We start from the raw sequence: 17,937 nt of genomic DNA on the forward strand, positions 1-17,937 counted from the left end.
CCCTAACAGATGCTGACTGTTTTCTATCACGTTTTTCTTTTCTGTTGTCTCTCTGAATGACAGTCTATGCCATACTATGCTACATGCTATGCTATGAAAGGTTTGAATGACGAGACACTAAAGTATTGAAAATAAACAGAGGACTTTATAAATGTCAAGTAGGATTAGAACAGAAACATTTTTACAAAATAAAAAAAGTGTCGTTTTTATATTCCCTTGCCTTTAAACCAGCAACAACAGTGCACAAATATCATGTTCATAATAATTTCATGATTTACAAATTACAAATGCTCGAATTTCATCTCAAAATAAATACAAAAATATAACAAGGCTGCAAGCTTAAATGCTATTACTGCTTTAGGCTACTACATACAAGCTGGTCTGAAGGAAATGTGCAAAAAGGAAGTAAGTACTGCAACCCTGGAACTGGCCTTGCGTTTATAACTGAAACTCACGCCACTGCAGATAGGTGAGGCACATTTTAAGGCATAGGTGGAATGGTGTTTGTGTGTTTGCTTGTTAGTTTGTTTGTGTATGCGTGTCTGCATCTTTGTCTGTGTATCCATTTCACAGGTTACGGGAGATCTGTCCACAGTGGCAAAAACAAGTAAGTGTGTGTTTGTGCGTCAGCATCACTTGTAGAGGCTGATCTGGGGGCAGTGGTACAGACACATAAGTGTGTGTTTGTGTGTCAGCATCACTTGTAGAGGCTGATCTGGGGGCAGTGGTACAGACACATGTAAGAGTCGCACAGCAGCCGGCGGACAGTGTCCCTCAGGGAGGCGGGGTCAAGCCTGCTCAACTCCTCTTCTGATAGGCTGAGGTAGCGGCCTACCTCTGGACAAGCCTTCACTTGAGGCACATTGAAGCCATTCTCCCCACCTGGAGGAGGACAGAGGTGATGATGGAAAATATGTGCGAATAGAGACACACACACACACACACACACACACACACACACACACACACACACAAAACATAAACACTAACAGATGAAAAGTCTAAGAAATCATACACCAAGTAATTCCAGGTTCGACAGACAATTACAGTGAGTGCCCTAAAACAGTATTGACATAGATATATCAACACATTTCAACAAATGTACTCAATGTTTTGGCCTCTGTACTTTGCCTTGGTGAAAAACAATAATTTATAATTTCATTGATATACTCCAATTGCAGAATTGTAATTATATAAAAAAAAATATGCTTATGCTAAAATTATATTAATGGGACACACCTGAAATGTCAAGATCTATAATGCCATAAAAGTAAAAAAAAATAGCTATTTGGTGAAAAAAAAAAATTTTTGTCAAAAAACGTGAAAAGACTGCATATGTTTTGGCCTTCTCACCCTCCCTGTCGGCCATGCTGTCGAAGAAGAGCCAGTCGGTGGGCTGCGGTCCGTGGCGCACGAAGCTGACGTAGTGGCTCGTCTCGATGCAGGTGACGGCGAAGAGCTCCAGCCGCTGCCGGCTGCCGCTCAGAGGCCCCTCCCACTGCTCCGCCCAGGGGCACTCGGGGGTCCGCACGCGCTCGGGGTGGTGCGACGCACGCTTCTTATGCGTGTGCACCTGCACAGAACACACAGGGAGGGTCAAGAGGTGTGTGTGTGTGTGTGTGTGTGTGTGTGTGTGTTATATAGGCAGTCTGCATGTTTGGTGAAGGCGATGCCACCTCTATCCTTAACATGGATAACATGGCCTATTTATTTATTTATTCATGTGGTTGTGAGTGACTATTAGCATAATGTTTGTATTGTCTAGTGAGACATAACAGGCTCTTTGTCATTATTTGGATGCAAAGTTGTTTTAATCAGTATTGGTCATTCCAAATAAAATCATCAAGTGTGTGTGTGTGTGTGTGTGTGTGTTAATCTGTGTATAAACAGCATGACTCAGGGTAAGAGGCAGTTTTTGTGGTATGCGTTTGTTTGTGTGAATGTGTTGATCTGCAGTAGGAAAGCGTGTATACATCTATTAAGACACAAATATTTAGCTCTCTTACGTCTATAACTAGCTACTCCGGAACATATTGTAGCTTATTCAGTGGAGAAAAATTCAGCACTCCCTGAAGTATGCTGTACAGTATGTGTGTGTGTGTGTCTGTGTCTGTGTCTGTACAGTATGTGTCCATGTGTGTCTGTCTCTGTGTGTGTGTGTGTGTGTGTGTGTGTGTGTGTACATACCTGTGTGTTACAGGTGTGGCAGAACTGTTTGAGGCGGCCGGGCGTGATGTCCTGGTCCTCGTAACACTGCAGACACTCCCAGTGGGCCAGCGACTGGCAGATGCTGCACTGCCGCAGAGCTAAAGACACACACACACACACACACACACACACACACACACACACACACACACACACACACACACACACACACACACACACACACACACACACACACACACACACACACACACACACACACACACACACACACACACACACACACACACACACACACATTACAACACTACCCAAAATAGCTTTAGAAGACATTTTTCACATTGTTGTGCACTTTGCTGGAGCCCCTCTTCCTCTTAGCGCAGATGTTTCATCCAAAACAACCGAACAGAAAGAATTTACTGGGTGCAGTCCCTTCACTTGCTGAGTATCTTGTTCTGTCAGCCGAGCTGCTGAATCACAGTGATTGTGCAACCCACAACAATTCATCACATCCTCACAACTCAATCCACCGTTAAGGTGCTTACTCATCTTCTTAAGGTGTGTGTTCCTGCAACGGTGGTTCTTGCAATAGCCATGAGGAAGTCCAAGAAAAGTCACTAAATCCACAAATACCATAACATACTGTTGTGAGCAGGGTGGGAATTATACCAAGGCCATGAGGCCATGGCCGCCGTTGCCCTACACTTTGGCCTTGATGCCCCCTGAAAAAAAACCCATCATAAGGCCACAGTGGCCTTTATGCCCCTGACTTAGGGTTGCCAACCATTCAGTATAATACGGAATCGTCCCTTATTTGATTTGTGGCAGGTAGTTATCACAGAATGTACAGAAACCTGTCTGAAAACGGTTTATGATGCTTCCATGAGGGAAACATCCCAAAACAATGGTACTCATATTTGCTGTTGTTTTCAGAAGTATCTCATGCAAACATGCAAAAGAATGAACTATTGTAATTATATAGCCTATCTTACATTAGTAAAGCACACCCCTGATGTGCATAGTTTTCACAAACTTTTTGTAAACAATTTGGCGCAAACATTGACTTTGCTTTGAAGTGAAAGTGCATGTCTAACAATATAGCATAATACTAATTGTGATATGATAGTCATAATGATGATTTGATGGGGGGTGGGGTGAGGTATGTGTAGATGGGCCCTATGACCCCGAAGTCTGCCATGATTGGGCCTCAACTTAAAGAAGTTTGAGGCTGTGTTAGTGTTTCTCAAAGCCTACAGCGGCTAGCGGGTCTATGTATTTGTGTCGAGATAACCCTGAAATGGAAAACCATCGAATTTTACTCAGTGGCCTTTGTGCCCTGTCATGTGGCCTTGGTGCCCCTAAAAAAAAAAAGAAGGTGAAGGCCAAATGGCCTTGCCCCTAAAATGACGAAATTCCCACCCTGGTTGTGAGGGATATCGGCTCACATTCAGGCTTCGTAAGCACAATAGTTTGCACCGATTCTTTTAAACTAACAGTGACAAATTACTGTATTTTGTGTGGCTGTCTGTCTACTTGGTTTTGTCTTGTATGTTAAGTGTGTATGTGTATGTGAGTGGACCACTCCTTCGAGTCCATAATAAAGATTATTACTGTAATACTGTAGTTTTGCTTCATGAGGTCACTATAGGTCACTTTGGACAAAAGTGTCTGTCATATACTATAATTGGCCAATGCGGCAATACCACATTAGGCTCCACATGCCCCCAGATTCAAATCCGACCTGGGACGTCTCCCAATCCCACCCCATCTCCCTCTTGCTTCCTGTCACTCACTTCACTGTCCTATCAGACTAAAGGCACACAAAAGCCATCAGTCATCAGTAGCTGTGTAGGTGCTTACTCTCGTCCAGCAGGTCTGTGATGTCCAGGGTAAGCGAGGGCAGGATGGCGTCGAACATCTTGAAGTCCTTCCCAAACCTGGGCATGAGCAGAGGCAGACAGGAAGGAGCCTGGAGAGAAACAGGGAGGTGAGTCGAGGCTCCACAACAAAACAAAGAAAAAAAACAAACCTGACCTACTGTACACTCAAACTGGTCATTCAACTGAACATTTGATCGACGGAAAAAAATAGATTATCTCAGTTATCTCTCTAGAGAGGATGTTCAGAGTTAAATTCTGTCACACGGTTATTTATCATCATGATGGACAATGAGCGATATGATATCGTCATCATATGATACCAATAAGGAAGTACTGCAACAGCCAAAAACACTTGTGCTGTTTGAAAACAAAACTCATCATCCAATCAGAGAGCTTTATTGGACAGGGACAGTGACACTCAACCAATCATATTAGTTACCTCAGCAAACTTGAGCCCTGAGTGGATGAAGGAGGCCTCCAGCAGCGCCTGCACACTGGCCACCCTCAGGTGACCGGACGGAGGGGAGAGAGGGATGGGGGAGAGGGGGGCCGGAGAGAGGGATGGAGAGAGAGCAGGAGAAGATGGAGAGGGGGGCGTGGAGGGAGGGAAGAGCTGGTAGAGGTGACACTCCTGAGGCTGCTGGTTCATTGACCTGAGAAAGAAAAAAGGAAGGAAGAAAGAAAGAAAGAAAGTGTGAGTGAGTGAGTGGGTCAATGGGTGAGAAGGTGGGTGAGTGAGTGAGGGAGGGAGAACATGAATGAGGAAGTATGTGAGAGAGAGAGAGAGAGGGAGAGAGAGAGAGAGAGAGAGCATGTATGTCATGGAAAAACACAGTAAGAGATGGTAGGAGAGCAAGGTGAAAGAAGCAAGAGAAAAATGCACATAAAACACAAAATGTCACACAAACACATGGAATGTCCAAGCTCTTGCATATTATGGGATGGGGGAGGGGCGGGGCAACAGACAAAAACACCAAAACACCAAACAGGAAGAACAACGGAAGGGCACTGAAAGAAAGGCTGAGATAGATAAACGATAAACAAACACTCAAGGCTCCAGCGATGACGAGAGGTCAAGGTATGTGAGAGGTCTGGGTTACCTGATTCTCAGGAGAGGCTCCACCCGCAAGAGCTGGAAAAGCTTGTTGAGGAACTCCTCTGGGTCTGAAAGGAATGCTGTGATTTTAACACACCTCGGGCCGAAAACACACACACCCAATGCATACACCAATGCAAACACACACACACACACACACACACACACAATGACTATGAAACATGAAACTGGTTACCTTTCTCCTGATTGGTGAAACCAGCATCTGTCGTTTCCGCCTCTAATAGTTTCCGTAAGGCCATGGTTTTACTGGCACATACATACCCATACCTGCAAATGCAGAGGCAACATGTAAACACAAGGAACACATGTGGTGCTGTGTAAGTATACAACCTCCAAATGTCCTCACATTACCAATACTGACATTCAGTAACAAATGTCCTCACATTACCAAATGTCCTCACATTACCAATACTGACATTCAGTAACAAATGTCCCCACAAGGAGGCGTCCTGTTGCAATAGCAGGCTACCAATACTGACATTAAGTAACTTAGGACAGAGGCTATCTAACACCGTGTCCTAACTGCAAGTGACACGACCGAATGCGTGCGACAAAATCAATTCCATCGCTGTATTTTCAATTGGAATGTCCTGACTGAATGCGATGCAACAGATCGCGACAAGTTGCTTTGCTACGCGACTTCTTCAACCCTGTTTTGTCGCGCTGTCCGTTTCTATTTTAGTCGCGTCGCGCCGCCTTGACATTAACTTCTTCACAACGTAACAAAGGTTCATTAAAGAATCTTAACGGATACAGTGTGGACACAAACTATCCAACAGTCGCGCAGTCGCTTACAATTAGGACACGGTGTAATGAGGAGACACAGCACTCAAACAATCCTCTATATATAAATGCAAGGGGTTAGTTTGTAATGCCAATATTATGGCAGCTGTCTACACATAACCCTCCCGTTCCGTAGCAGAAAAAGGCGGCATGTGAATACATTGTGCCAGTCATGTGGTGTGTTGTGAATACATTTTGCTGGAGCTGGACCAATCATGTGTTGGAGCAAGGTTGGAGTAAAGAGGCCTTGCGCACGTGCATTTCTGCTCAGTAAGTGCCCAAAAAGCGTAGCAATATGGCCGCCAAGTGGAGGGGCTTGCCTAAAAGGCCTTTGCTTAGGTTCAGTGGTGCGAAAATTACTCTTCCAATCCACTGAAGACTTAACTTGGTCTTAATTTGGCCTCAGTATGAACACAAAGATCTCACTCTCTCCCTCTGTGTGTGTGTGTGTGTGTGTGTGTGTGTGTGTGTGTGTGTGTGTGTGTGTGTGTGAGAGAGAGAGTGAGTATGACAGAGAGAAAGAGAGATACACTATGTGTGTGTATATGCATGCTCAAACCACACACAGACATATATGCATACTCAAACCACACACAGATGCATGCATTCATCCAAACCAAACCATACACACAGACACTGACACACAGACACACACACACACACACACACATGCACAGATGCATGCATTCATCCACAGTCAAACCATACACACAGACAGACACACACACACACGCACAGATGCATGCATTCATGCACAGTCAAACCACACACACACACACACACACACACACACACACACACACACACACACACACACACACACACACACACACACACACACACACACACACACACACACACACACACACACACACACACACACACACACACACACACACACACACACACACACACACACACACACACACACACACACACACACACACACACACACACACACACACACACACACACATATTTACACACACACACATATTTACACAAACCACACACACATACCTGCGCAGGGGGTTGACAATTTCGCAGCGTAGCAGGTCCTGAGCCGTGCGACTGTGGTGAGCACCGTCCTGCAGCCTCGGGGGACAGAAGAGCACGGAGTCTGCAGAACTACAGCAGGAGAACAGACTACAGAGAGGGAGAGAGAGAGAGGGAGGGAGGGAGGGGGAGAGAGAGGGGGAGAGAGAGAGAGAGAGAGGGAGAGAGAGAGACAAAGAGAGAGTGTGATATGTAGAGAGAGAGGGAGAGAGAGGGGGAAAGAGAGGGAGCGAGAGACACAGAGAGAGGGAGAGAGAGAGAGAGAGAGACAGAGAGGGAGGGAGGGAGGGAGCGGGAGAGAGAGAGAGAGAGAGAGAGAGAGGGAGAGAGAGTGTGATATATAGAGAGAGAGGGAGAGGGAGAGGGAGAGAGAGTGATATATAGAGAGAGATTGTGTGTGTTAATCTCAGATGCATCATAATTTGTACTCCGAGCACTCTCTATGTAAAAATTGCTTGAATGTCCTGATTTGGCAATGCAACAAATAGTTGTCACGCTAATAAAGATCACTTAACCGAGACAGATATGTTGGTGACACCGGACAAAAACCTGTTTTAATGTGTAAAAGGTTAGTGAAAAGGGAGAGGGTAGAAGTAGCAGGAACTCAGCACAAAAGAGAGAGTGAGATAGAGAAAGAGAGTGTGTGAGTGTGTGTGTGTGAGTAACAGAAAGAGAAAGAGAGAGAGAAATGGGGGAGACCTATAGGTAGGGGCAGTCAGAGGATGTAATAAGATTCGAACCGTCCATGTGCTTGTGTGTGATGAGCTTAGCTATAATGTGTGAGAGAAAGAAATTAGTCTGTGTGTGTGTGTGTGTGTGCATATGTGTGTGTGTGTGTGTGTGTGTGTGTGTGTGTGTGTGTGTGTGTGTGCTTGTTTGTGTGTGTGTGTGTGTGTGTGTGTGTGTGTGTGTGTGTGTGTGTGTGTGTGTGTGTGTGTGTTATTTCTGCTTTTACCTGAAGAGAGTGGCGTCCAGGTAGCAGGAGTTGAGGTGTCCCTGGATGCCCTTCTTCCAGCCGTTGTAGTGCTGCCTGGCGTCTGGGCCGGACACTGGCGGAGTGTGCTCCTCCACACGCTCACTGCCCCACTCCGCAAACGCTACACACACACACACACACACACACACACACACACACACACACACACACACACACACACACACACACACACACACACACACACACACACACACACACACACACACACACACACACACACACACACACACACACACACACACACACACACACACACACACACACACACACACACACACACACACACACACACACACACACACATTTTACTTCTTTATTTGTATCCACAATTTAGAATAAATATTATATAGATAAAGGACACAAATCTGACAGGTGCAATAATTGCTCAGACAAGATTCAGTCATGTGATTCATGGGATATACTGTACACTACACCTCCTTCTCCAAATGTGGCGACTTCCAATAATGGAAGAGATCACACCACACACACCTCACACAACATACACACAACACCCTCACACAACAAACCAACATGAGCCGCACAAAGTCCAAAGCGCACGAAATATGATATAGAAGGTGGAGTCGTGAAGGTGCTCTCTGGTGTATGGAATAGTGAAAGTTGAAGTGAAAAAGAGTAAATCTTCTTTTGGGAAAAATGTAAAGTGCTTTCGTTCCAATGGCATTCATGATGACAGATTACAGTACACGTGGAAGTGAGCCGCCAAGCAACCCACGCGTAGCAGCACTGGACCTGTCTGTCTGTCTGTCTGTCTGTCTGTCTGTCTGTCTGTCTGTCTGTCTGTCTGTCTGTCTGTCTGTCTGTCTGTCTGTCTGTCTGTCTGTCTGTCTGTCTGTCTACATCACCAGATGAAATGGTAGTTGTAACATACATCACTCTCTCACACACACACACACACAAATACTCATATACATACACACAAATACTCATATACACACGCACACACACAAATACTCATACACACACACACACACACACAAATACTCATACACACACACATATACTCACACACACACACACTACAGTTAAAGGGCCATGTTCAGTCCCTTCATTTATTCCAGTCACACACCTATGGAGTTGCAGCGCTCCACCTGGTTGATGCGCGTCTCGGGGGCGGGAAACCTGGAGTCCCGCCTACAGCTGCGGAGTTTCACGAACAGGCCCTTATTGGACGGGCACCGGAAGTAGCGCTCGCCAAGGTAACTGCCGTCGGTGCCCGCCGTTATCTCCTGATCCTGAAAGACAGACAGAGTGGGAGAAAGAGAGAGAGAGCGAGAGAGAGAGAGATGTACATTGATAAATGGATCTATAAAGGCATATTAAAGTGGAACTCAGGCGTAAAAACAACCTAGAGTCCATTTCTATTCCTATGAACTTCCAACTTTTGATTGAGAGCAAAATTACGTTAATTGGTGGGGCTTTGAGCAAGAATCTTACATTATCACTGAATGGGCTTACAGTGATGCTAATAGGGCAAGGTGCGAAGGCAACGCAAAAATCCGCTCATCGAAGAGCTCCCAAAATATATATTCTTTATTACAGTGCATGAAAATGCACTGTACTGTTCTTCCTAGGTTTCTTATTATTCCAACTTCTTCTAACGCTCGCAATTCAGCTTGAACCGTTTAACGTAGAAACTTGATTCAAACTTTGTTACGTAGGTCTTACTAAGGAGACCTGTGCAATATATTTTTCAACTTTGTAACTTTTATACTTTTTAAACTGTAAATTAAAAACTATTAAACATTTCCCCATAGACTTAACATTGCTCATTATGACATCACGGCAGCAATTAGAATGTTACGCCAGGTGGCCAGTCCAGGTGCAGCAGCTCTCTCTCTCTCTCTCTCTCTCTCTCTCTCAGGCTTTAAACTGGCTCTCTTGAGACTACATTTTCTGTTCCCCTGTATCAACGGTATCAACATAAGTCTTCCTAATTCCATCCAACTTTCTATCCATTCATCTTCTTCAAACCATTCACTCATCCACCCATTCTAAACAGTCTGCCTATCAACATCAATTAGACGATCTACATTCAACTTTGAAACAATCTACTCTGTCTCAGGCCTGGCTCTCTTAAGACTAGCCAGTTAAATTGATTACACCTGTATCTGTATCCACTACTCTCTCAGTAGAGAGCTGTGTCTCTCCATTCTACAAGAATATAAGGCACATTCCATCCAACTTTCTATCCATTCATCTTCTTCAGACCATTCACTCATCCACCCATTAAACTGTTTATCAACATCCATTAAACTCTCTGTCTATCAACATTAATTAGACTAGCTACATTCAACTTTTAAATGATTTACTCTGTCTCAGGCTTTAAGCGTACACTCTGGGTCTCTTAAGACTAGCCAGTTAAATTGATTACACCTGTATCAACAACTCTCAGAGAGCTGTATCAGTGTCTCTCTTAACAAGAATATAAGGCACATTCCATCCAACCTTCTATCCATTCATCTTCTTCAGACCATTCACTCATCCACCCATTAAACTGTCAATCAATATCTATTAAACAATCTGCCTATCAACATCCATTAAACATTCTATCTATCAACATTAATTAGACTATCTACATACAACTTTTAAAGTATTTACTGTGGGTGCCTCTCAAGCAGCGTTTATATGCCCTCCCTCGCTCCTCGATCCTCAATGATCTACATAAAGAAAGATCAGTGAGGATCGAGGAGCGAGAGAGGACGCGTAAACACTGTATGAGAGGCACCTTCTGTCTCAGGCTTTAAGCATACAATCTCATTAAGACTACAGATCCTGTTTCACTACTTCCTTTGTCCACAACTGTTTCAAAATAAAGGTCCTCACTGCAATAATACACTATTAAATCATTTAACCATTGTAACTACTCAACTATTTAACTGTTCAACCATTCCAACTGTCAGTTATCAACTAGAACTATGCCTCCAGTCAACTACACGAAAACTCCATGTACCTAGCAACCAATATATCAACCATTAAAATTAAGTGTTTATGACCGTTTCCATAGCAACCAACATGATTATACTGCAGTAACTTCTTGTTTCCTGATAGTGGCCACCATGGATACCCTAGCAACAAATGTTTCAAAATAAAAGTCCTCACTAGCAAGTTAGCATGGTTAGCATAGTTAACATAGTTAGCATTTTTAGCATAACTGCAAAAAACATAAACTAAGTTAGCTAATCAACCTGGTTAGCATTGTTAGCAATTTTAGCATTGTTAGCATAGTTAGCATTTTTAGCATTATTGCTAGAAATCATCAGTTAAGTTAGCTAATCAACCTGGTTAGCATTGTTAGTTTAAGTTAGCATTGTTACCATAGTTAGCATTGCTAGCATACTTAGCATTTTTAGCATAACTGCTAGAAATCATTAGCTAAGTTAGCTAATCAACCTGGTTAACACTGTGAGCATAGTTAGCATAGTTAACATTTTTACCATTACTGCATGAAATCAGTAGCTAAGTTAACCAATCAACCTGGTTATCATTGTTACCATAGTTAACATTTTAACATGAATAGTAATCATTAGTTAAGTTAGAACTGGGAATGTTTCAGCTTTAAACTGTCTACCTTCACACTATCAACTCTCTGTAAACTATGCAACCACCATGTTTACCCTAGCTACACCTTAGTAACCATATCTACATTATCTATCAATTTTTGCATTTTCATGCACTGGTAATTCCTTGGAATTGCATTTCTAGTTATGAAGTGATGTTTCGGGCTTTTGCAGCCCTTCTTCAGACTTTTTGTATTTTCAACAGGACAAGGGGCCACATTATGTTATAGGCTACCATTAACAATGCTCAAAATATAATTACACTTCTGTGGTAGTGGTGAGGGTTTCTACAGACAAACCGAAGTATTGTAAACTCTGAAAGTGTACAGACAGGTTATAAAAAGAACTGTATCTGTAGGGAAGAAAATTCCATGGCTTCCTGGTCTCGTATCATCAAATCAGTGGGCGTGTTCGATCGAATCAGCGCTGCACAGATCTGGCTAAATGTAAGGCATGTTGGTATTGGTAATAATCAGCCAGATCTACACTGCACTGGGCTGCTGCTCTTGCCCTGTTAGCATCACCATTACTGATAATGCAAATTAACTTGCTCAAAACGCAACCAATTACCGTAACTTTGCTCTCAATAAAAAGTTTGAAGTTAACTACCGAAAATAGACCCTAGGTTGTTTTTTACTCCAGAGTTACACTTTGAGAATTTTGCCATGTCATACTGCATGACCTGCACAGCGTGTTTTGTGTTTCTTATCTGTGTTTGCACGGTTTGTTTTCTACTGCATGCACTGCACCGCGGGCAGGGGAAACTACCGACGAGTCCAAAACTACGACCACAAAACAGGATACTGTACTCGCATAACCAATACAGAGAGTAATGTCAAGCATGACTCAAATCTGAAAAACAGTGGTATAATATATTCCACCACGTTCCTGTATGACTGTAACGTAACTTACTTACACAACCCTCGGCCAAAATAAATTCCAGGAGGTGAACACAATCTAAATATACAGACAATATATAATGACATACAGTACAGTAAGAAACAACACTACATACTGTGCAGGCCCAGTAATACTGGAAATGATCGCATCATTCATAGTATTACTAGGACTATAACATCTTGATAAGCTGTAATTGAGGATCATGATATGTAATATGTTGTATTTGAGGATTGTTATGATACAAATGTAATATGCTGTAATTGAGGATTGTTATGATACAAATGTAATATGCTGTAATTGAGGATTGTTATGATACAAATGTAATATGCTGTAATTGCGGATTGTTATGATACAGATGTAATGTGTTGTAATTGCGGATAATGATACAGATGTGATTGTTATGATACAGATGCAATGTGCTGTAATTGAGGATTATGATACAGATGTGATTGCATGCCAATTAGAAATTGTGCTCGCAGCTTCACGTGATGCAATCCAAAGCGTACCAGCTCTACTCCAGCGACGAGCTCAGAAACGCCGCTGATGCGTCCGATCCAGCGGATGACCCCGTACTGCGGAGGGTCGTTCACCTCCACCATGGACTCCACCTCCAGACCCAGCCCCGCCCCTGCGTCCGCCTCCTCCGCCTCAAACTCCACCTCCTCCGGCTGCGGAGGGGAGGGCGGCCGCGGGAGGCCGTTGGACCTCGGGTGTGATTGGTCCGTCGTGCTGGGGTAGAGTGGCGTGGGCGGCGGCCTGACGGCGGGCTTGAGGTTGGAGGGCGGAGGGAGCGGCGGCGATTTCGGGGCAACGCTCGGGGGCGAGGGAGGCATGGGGGTCATCTTCGTCGGGGGCTGAAGGGCTACTTTCGCGTGGTAGGGCGGAAGGGACGGCGTGGGGTCCGGGAGAATTGGCGAGGTGGGTTTGGGGGCAGTCACAGGCTTTAAGGCCGGTTTGGGGAAGGGGGGCAGCACAGGCACCAGGGCGGGTTTTGCGGGGGGCAGGGAAGGGGGCTTCAAGGCGGGTTTGGGGTTCACAACTGGAGGGGGGGACTTCTGGGGTCTGGATTCCACTGAGAGCAATGAAGAAGAGACACACACAGAGGAGGAGGGAGAGAGAGAGAGAGAGAGAGAGAGAAAGAGAGTGATAGAGGGAGAGAAGGGGGAGAGAGGGAGAGAAGAGGGAGAGAGGGAGAGAAGGGGGAGAGAGATGGAGAGTGATGCATTAAAGTCTCATGGATTAAAGTTTTCCGTCGCTACGACGGATTTCCGTCAACCGGAGGCGCTAGATGTCAATGCGCAAAATAAATAAATAAGTGCGTTGGTGCACCTGCGTTGATGAACATTAGGCTGCTACTAGGCTACTACTACCACTATTAGGCTGCTACTACTATTACTTCTAATAATAATAATCATCAACATCATAATGATTCAATAATAAACGAAAGAAAGGTCTATTGAAACAGATGAAAGAACAGTCCTGATTTATCCTACATTGGAGCCGCAGCCTATTAGGCTTTTGTAGGTTAAACAAGCTATGCAGAAGTTCAGGAATGCTGTTGTTTTTTTCCAGTTTAATTCGTCTATGATTTGGGCTAATTGTTCTTCATAAAAGTAAAAGGAAAATAAACAGTTGTTTCGCCAGTTGTAATAGTAGGCTATAGAATAGCATCAGGACAGACATCCACGCACTAGCTGCGCAAAGGTCTGCGTTGTTTGCGATGACTTCTTGTCCGCACATGCTGTGTAGTTCCCCGATCTCATCAAATTAGGCTACTTAGAGGTCGGCAGTGTTGGGGAGCTTAAAGATGAATTGTCAAAAAGAACATGGCTATAGCCTACTTTCGGTCATTATTAATATTAATAGAGTCGGGTGCGCCCAAAAAGCATGAGACAGACTACGGGAAAGTGTGTGTCTGCGCCACGCCACTATTAGGCTATCCTACTGTTTCAGTTTAACTACTAATTTCTCTAAAAATAATTATAATAAGCCAACAAGGTTAACTTATACAATTCAAAGGGATCCAGTAGCTTATATAGCTTAAAGTTTGCCTAATTTGTCTTCTTCAAAGAGAAAGTCGTAGGTCCGTTTCCAATTAATGAAACTTATCTAATAGGAGTCCTACAGTATTACTGACGCGTGTTCTTATAAAAACGTCTTGTCTTCCAGTTAATGTTCTTGAATGTCTATTGTAACAAACAGCACAGTTCAGACTCATATAATTGACATGACCAACATGGTCAGAAAAACCATGGAACATTCATGCCGTGCGTGCATCACGTTCTTACCCAAAAACTAAAACCTCTTAAAGTGACATGCACCTAATTAAACAACATGTCACCTAGGGCCTAATCACACTAAGTAAAGTTACACCAAATTATATCCTGACATCAGAAAACATCAGAATTCTTTAGCATATTACATTTCAAATCAATTATTCAAAATCTTCAATAACAGAGGCCTATCTGACGGTAAATAACCTATGGCTGTGAGGTTTAATTGTTTTCATGCATGTCTGATAACAGATGAGGAATGTTTTGGAGACATACATGTATTTTAGGCGTAATGCTGGCCCTAATCTCCCCAATTTTCTCCCCCAACCCCCTTTATTTTATTTTATTTTTTTTTGGGGGGGGGGATTGGGCTATGGCCGGCCCTGGGAGCACTCTTAATAAGCAACAGTCTGCAGTATTGAATAGCTATGCCTACTTTAAAATGTGTTACTTGTAAACGGAGGGTACAATTAGTCTGTATGGCCCTATTTTACGTAGGTCTATGCTAAGGCTTCAGTCAGATGATTTTTTTTCACTTTAATCCATGAAGTCTACATTATGAACTTTTGTTTCATTTCACTACTTACTGTTATTTCCAAACTATTAGCAGCGCTTATATATTGATTTAGCAAAATTTCTTCGATTCCCGCCCCGTGGTCCTTTCCGGATCCCACCCCTACTCTCTCTTCTACTTGCTTCCTGTCTCTCTACACTGTCCTGTCTGATAAAGGCATAAAAGCCCCAAAAAATATATTTAAAAAAAAATAAAACACTATCCTGCAGCTTATACACAATGTGGCTAATACACAGGAAATCACTGTAGTTAAGTATTTTGAATATGAATTTGAGAGAGAGTCAGTCATGATCACAATTAAAGAGAATTACAGACTGAAAATGAATATGCACTGAATTGAAGAAATAGGGGGAAACAAGTCAGACTTATAGTAACGAGAGGCTTTAGAAGTGTTGTGGACACGAAGTCAGGAACTAACTCTTCCTGTTCACTTTACTATTTATTTAAAACTATTTATACTTTACCATTTAATACCCACGAAATTTGGTGGGAAAAGAACACACTCACTCACTTCCTCTGAAATGAATAGCGGTTACCAAAACAATCGGACACAATGTACGCCTTGAGACGGCCAAAGAAATTTCAGAGCTGGCATCTGCATGGTGCATTTTTTGGCAGAACTTGACTTGTTTTCACACACACACAAAAAAAACGAACGAGCCAAAAAGGTCTTTTGTCTCACCATGAATAAGGTGCAAGGAGCCAGGGGAATTCTACTCTAAGATCAACATCCTGCCGTGCGCTATGCAGCCGAGAAACGAGGAACATAAACAGAAACAGACACAAGTCCAGCTCTGTGAGGGCTGAGAGAGACTAGTGCAGAGGTGTCTTATATTACATTACATTTAGCAGACATGTTTTTAGTCCAAAGTGACTTATGTCAACTATATTACAAGGGATTACACTTGTAATATTTGTCTCCGGAGCAACTTGGGGTGCCTTGCTCAAGGGCACAACGGTGGAAGCCGGAAATTGAACTGACAACTTTCAGGCTACTGCACGCTAGCCCAGCTCCTTTACAACATTACACTTCCACCTCCCCATACTACACTACCACCTCCCCTTCTTAGAGAGATAGAGAATATAGCAGTGGTTCCAGAAGGACTTACCCATTAACTTTACTGTAATGTAATGCAATCTGGACATACGAGAGGTCAGGGTGAGAAGTGGACAGAGGGAGAGAGGAGTTGCGTGTGGAAACGGGAGTTTACCTGGAGTGACTTTGGACAGGGGGAGGAGGTGACCGTACTGAGGGGATGGGAGGGAGCACAGCTTATGGTTCTTATACGTGCCATCCCACAGACCTACCGGGTTGTCCTGCACACACACAGACAAACACACACACACAAAATCAATCAATGTCATTGCTAATGCTGTAGGAGAAATACATAAATGGCACAACCATAGGACGTCAACAGCGCATAACCACAAACACAAACATGCAAGTCGAACTAACTTGACCTCAAAATATCATTCAAACAACACAAGCGCTATGAGTCTTCCAAAGCGGCATCCATTCACATGACATGGGGAAAAAAAACATGCAAAAACAAAACAAAAAAATCCCCAGCTTTCACATACATTCATTTCAGCATACATACACACACCCACGTGCACCGGACATTCTGAAACGCTCACTCACATGCAAACGCACACACAAAAATACTCACATACACATACATAAGCACACATAGCATCTGTACCAAACACATACAGACACAGACATACTGTATGTAAAGATGAAAGGTCAAAGGTGAAGAACATTTAGTCTTTCAAAATGTACACACATACACACACAAACAAAAGGCCAAAGGCTTGATGGAAACACATTTAGTCTCTCTCAAACAAGCACGCTCTAACACACACACGCACACAAACACACACACACACACACTCACATATGCACATTCACATGCACCTGCACACACACACTCACACACACCTGCACACACACTCTTGCCTCTCTTGGCACTCACCAGTATCAAGCCCACGTAGACTCCTCCGGAGGTCCTGCCAGGGAGGGGCCCGCAGAAGGCCACCCTCCCCGTCTGCGTGGCCTCTTCTTGGGCGAACATCACCCGCTGGCCCGGCTGCAGCAGCTGTGGAGGAGCAGGCCCCGGGACCGACTCCGCCGCGCGGGTCAGGATGCTCACCGGCTGCTGCTGCTGCTGCTGCTGATACTGATGATGAAGATGATGATGATGAGCAGCGGGGGCAGGAGCGGGCAGGTGAGACGGGTGGCGCTCGGAGGCGGTGGCGTCGGCCTCGTGCGAGGAGCGCCGCTGGGTGAGCTGGCTGGCGGGCACGAAGAGTGCGCACGCCTCCGGGCAGGTGAAGAGCTGGTGGCCCTTGTAGGAGCCGTTGCCGCTGCCCTTTCCTGCCGCCCAACCCTACAGGGAGGGAAGAGAGAGGAGAGAATTTTGCTTTAATATCTTCTTTCTTTAATGTTTTACATTTAATTGAGTGGACCGTGGAGATAGACAGGAAGTGAGGTCGGAGAGAGATAGGGATGGGACCAGGATATGACCTCGACCCCTGTACATATACACAGCCCCGAAGAATGCCCGTGATTGAACCAACCAATATTCAATCTCAATAACAGCACTTAGACAG

The 17,937-nt window shown here is 44.1% G+C and overlaps 1 protein-coding gene across 2 annotated transcripts in view; it reads right to left on the reverse strand.

Moving 5' to 3' along the window:
* Positions 1–109: 109 nt before the first annotated feature.
* The window catches only part of si:cabz01101003.1 (ubiquitin carboxyl-terminal hydrolase CYLD), a 19,239-nt gene continuing 1,411 nt past the window's right edge, over positions 110–17,937 (reverse strand). The window contains exons 4-17 of one of the 2 annotated variants that reach the window (XM_062516217.1): positions 17,301–17,714; positions 16,536–16,641; positions 12,984–13,549; positions 9,087–9,252; positions 7,958–8,099; positions 6,967–7,092; positions 5,339–5,430; positions 5,147–5,210; positions 4,486–4,699; positions 4,027–4,135; positions 2,188–2,306; positions 1,354–1,573; positions 710–882; positions 110–644 (exon numbers count right to left, since the gene is read on the reverse strand). In XM_062516217.1, the coding sequence (XP_062372201.1) occupies positions 633–644; positions 710–882; positions 1,354–1,573; positions 2,188–2,306; positions 4,027–4,135; positions 4,486–4,699; positions 5,147–5,210; positions 5,339–5,430; positions 6,967–7,092; positions 7,958–8,099; positions 9,087–9,252; positions 12,984–13,549; positions 16,536–16,641; positions 17,301–17,714 (2,523 nt within the window). In that variant the 3' untranslated portion in view covers positions 110–632. Of the gene's footprint in view, positions 883–1,353; positions 1,574–2,187; positions 2,307–4,026; positions 4,136–4,485; positions 4,700–5,146; positions 5,211–5,338; positions 5,431–6,966; positions 7,093–7,957; positions 8,100–9,086; positions 9,253–12,983; positions 13,550–16,535; positions 16,642–17,300; positions 17,715–17,937 lie in introns of both variants that reach the window. The other variant, XM_062516216.1, reaches the window with a different exon arrangement.

The sequence above is a fragment of the Sardina pilchardus genome, chromosome 16, assembly GCF_963854185.1.
Source record: "Sardina pilchardus chromosome 16, fSarPil1.1, whole genome shotgun sequence".
Taxonomy (NCBI): domain Eukaryota; kingdom Metazoa; phylum Chordata; class Actinopteri; order Clupeiformes; family Clupeidae; genus Sardina; species Sardina pilchardus.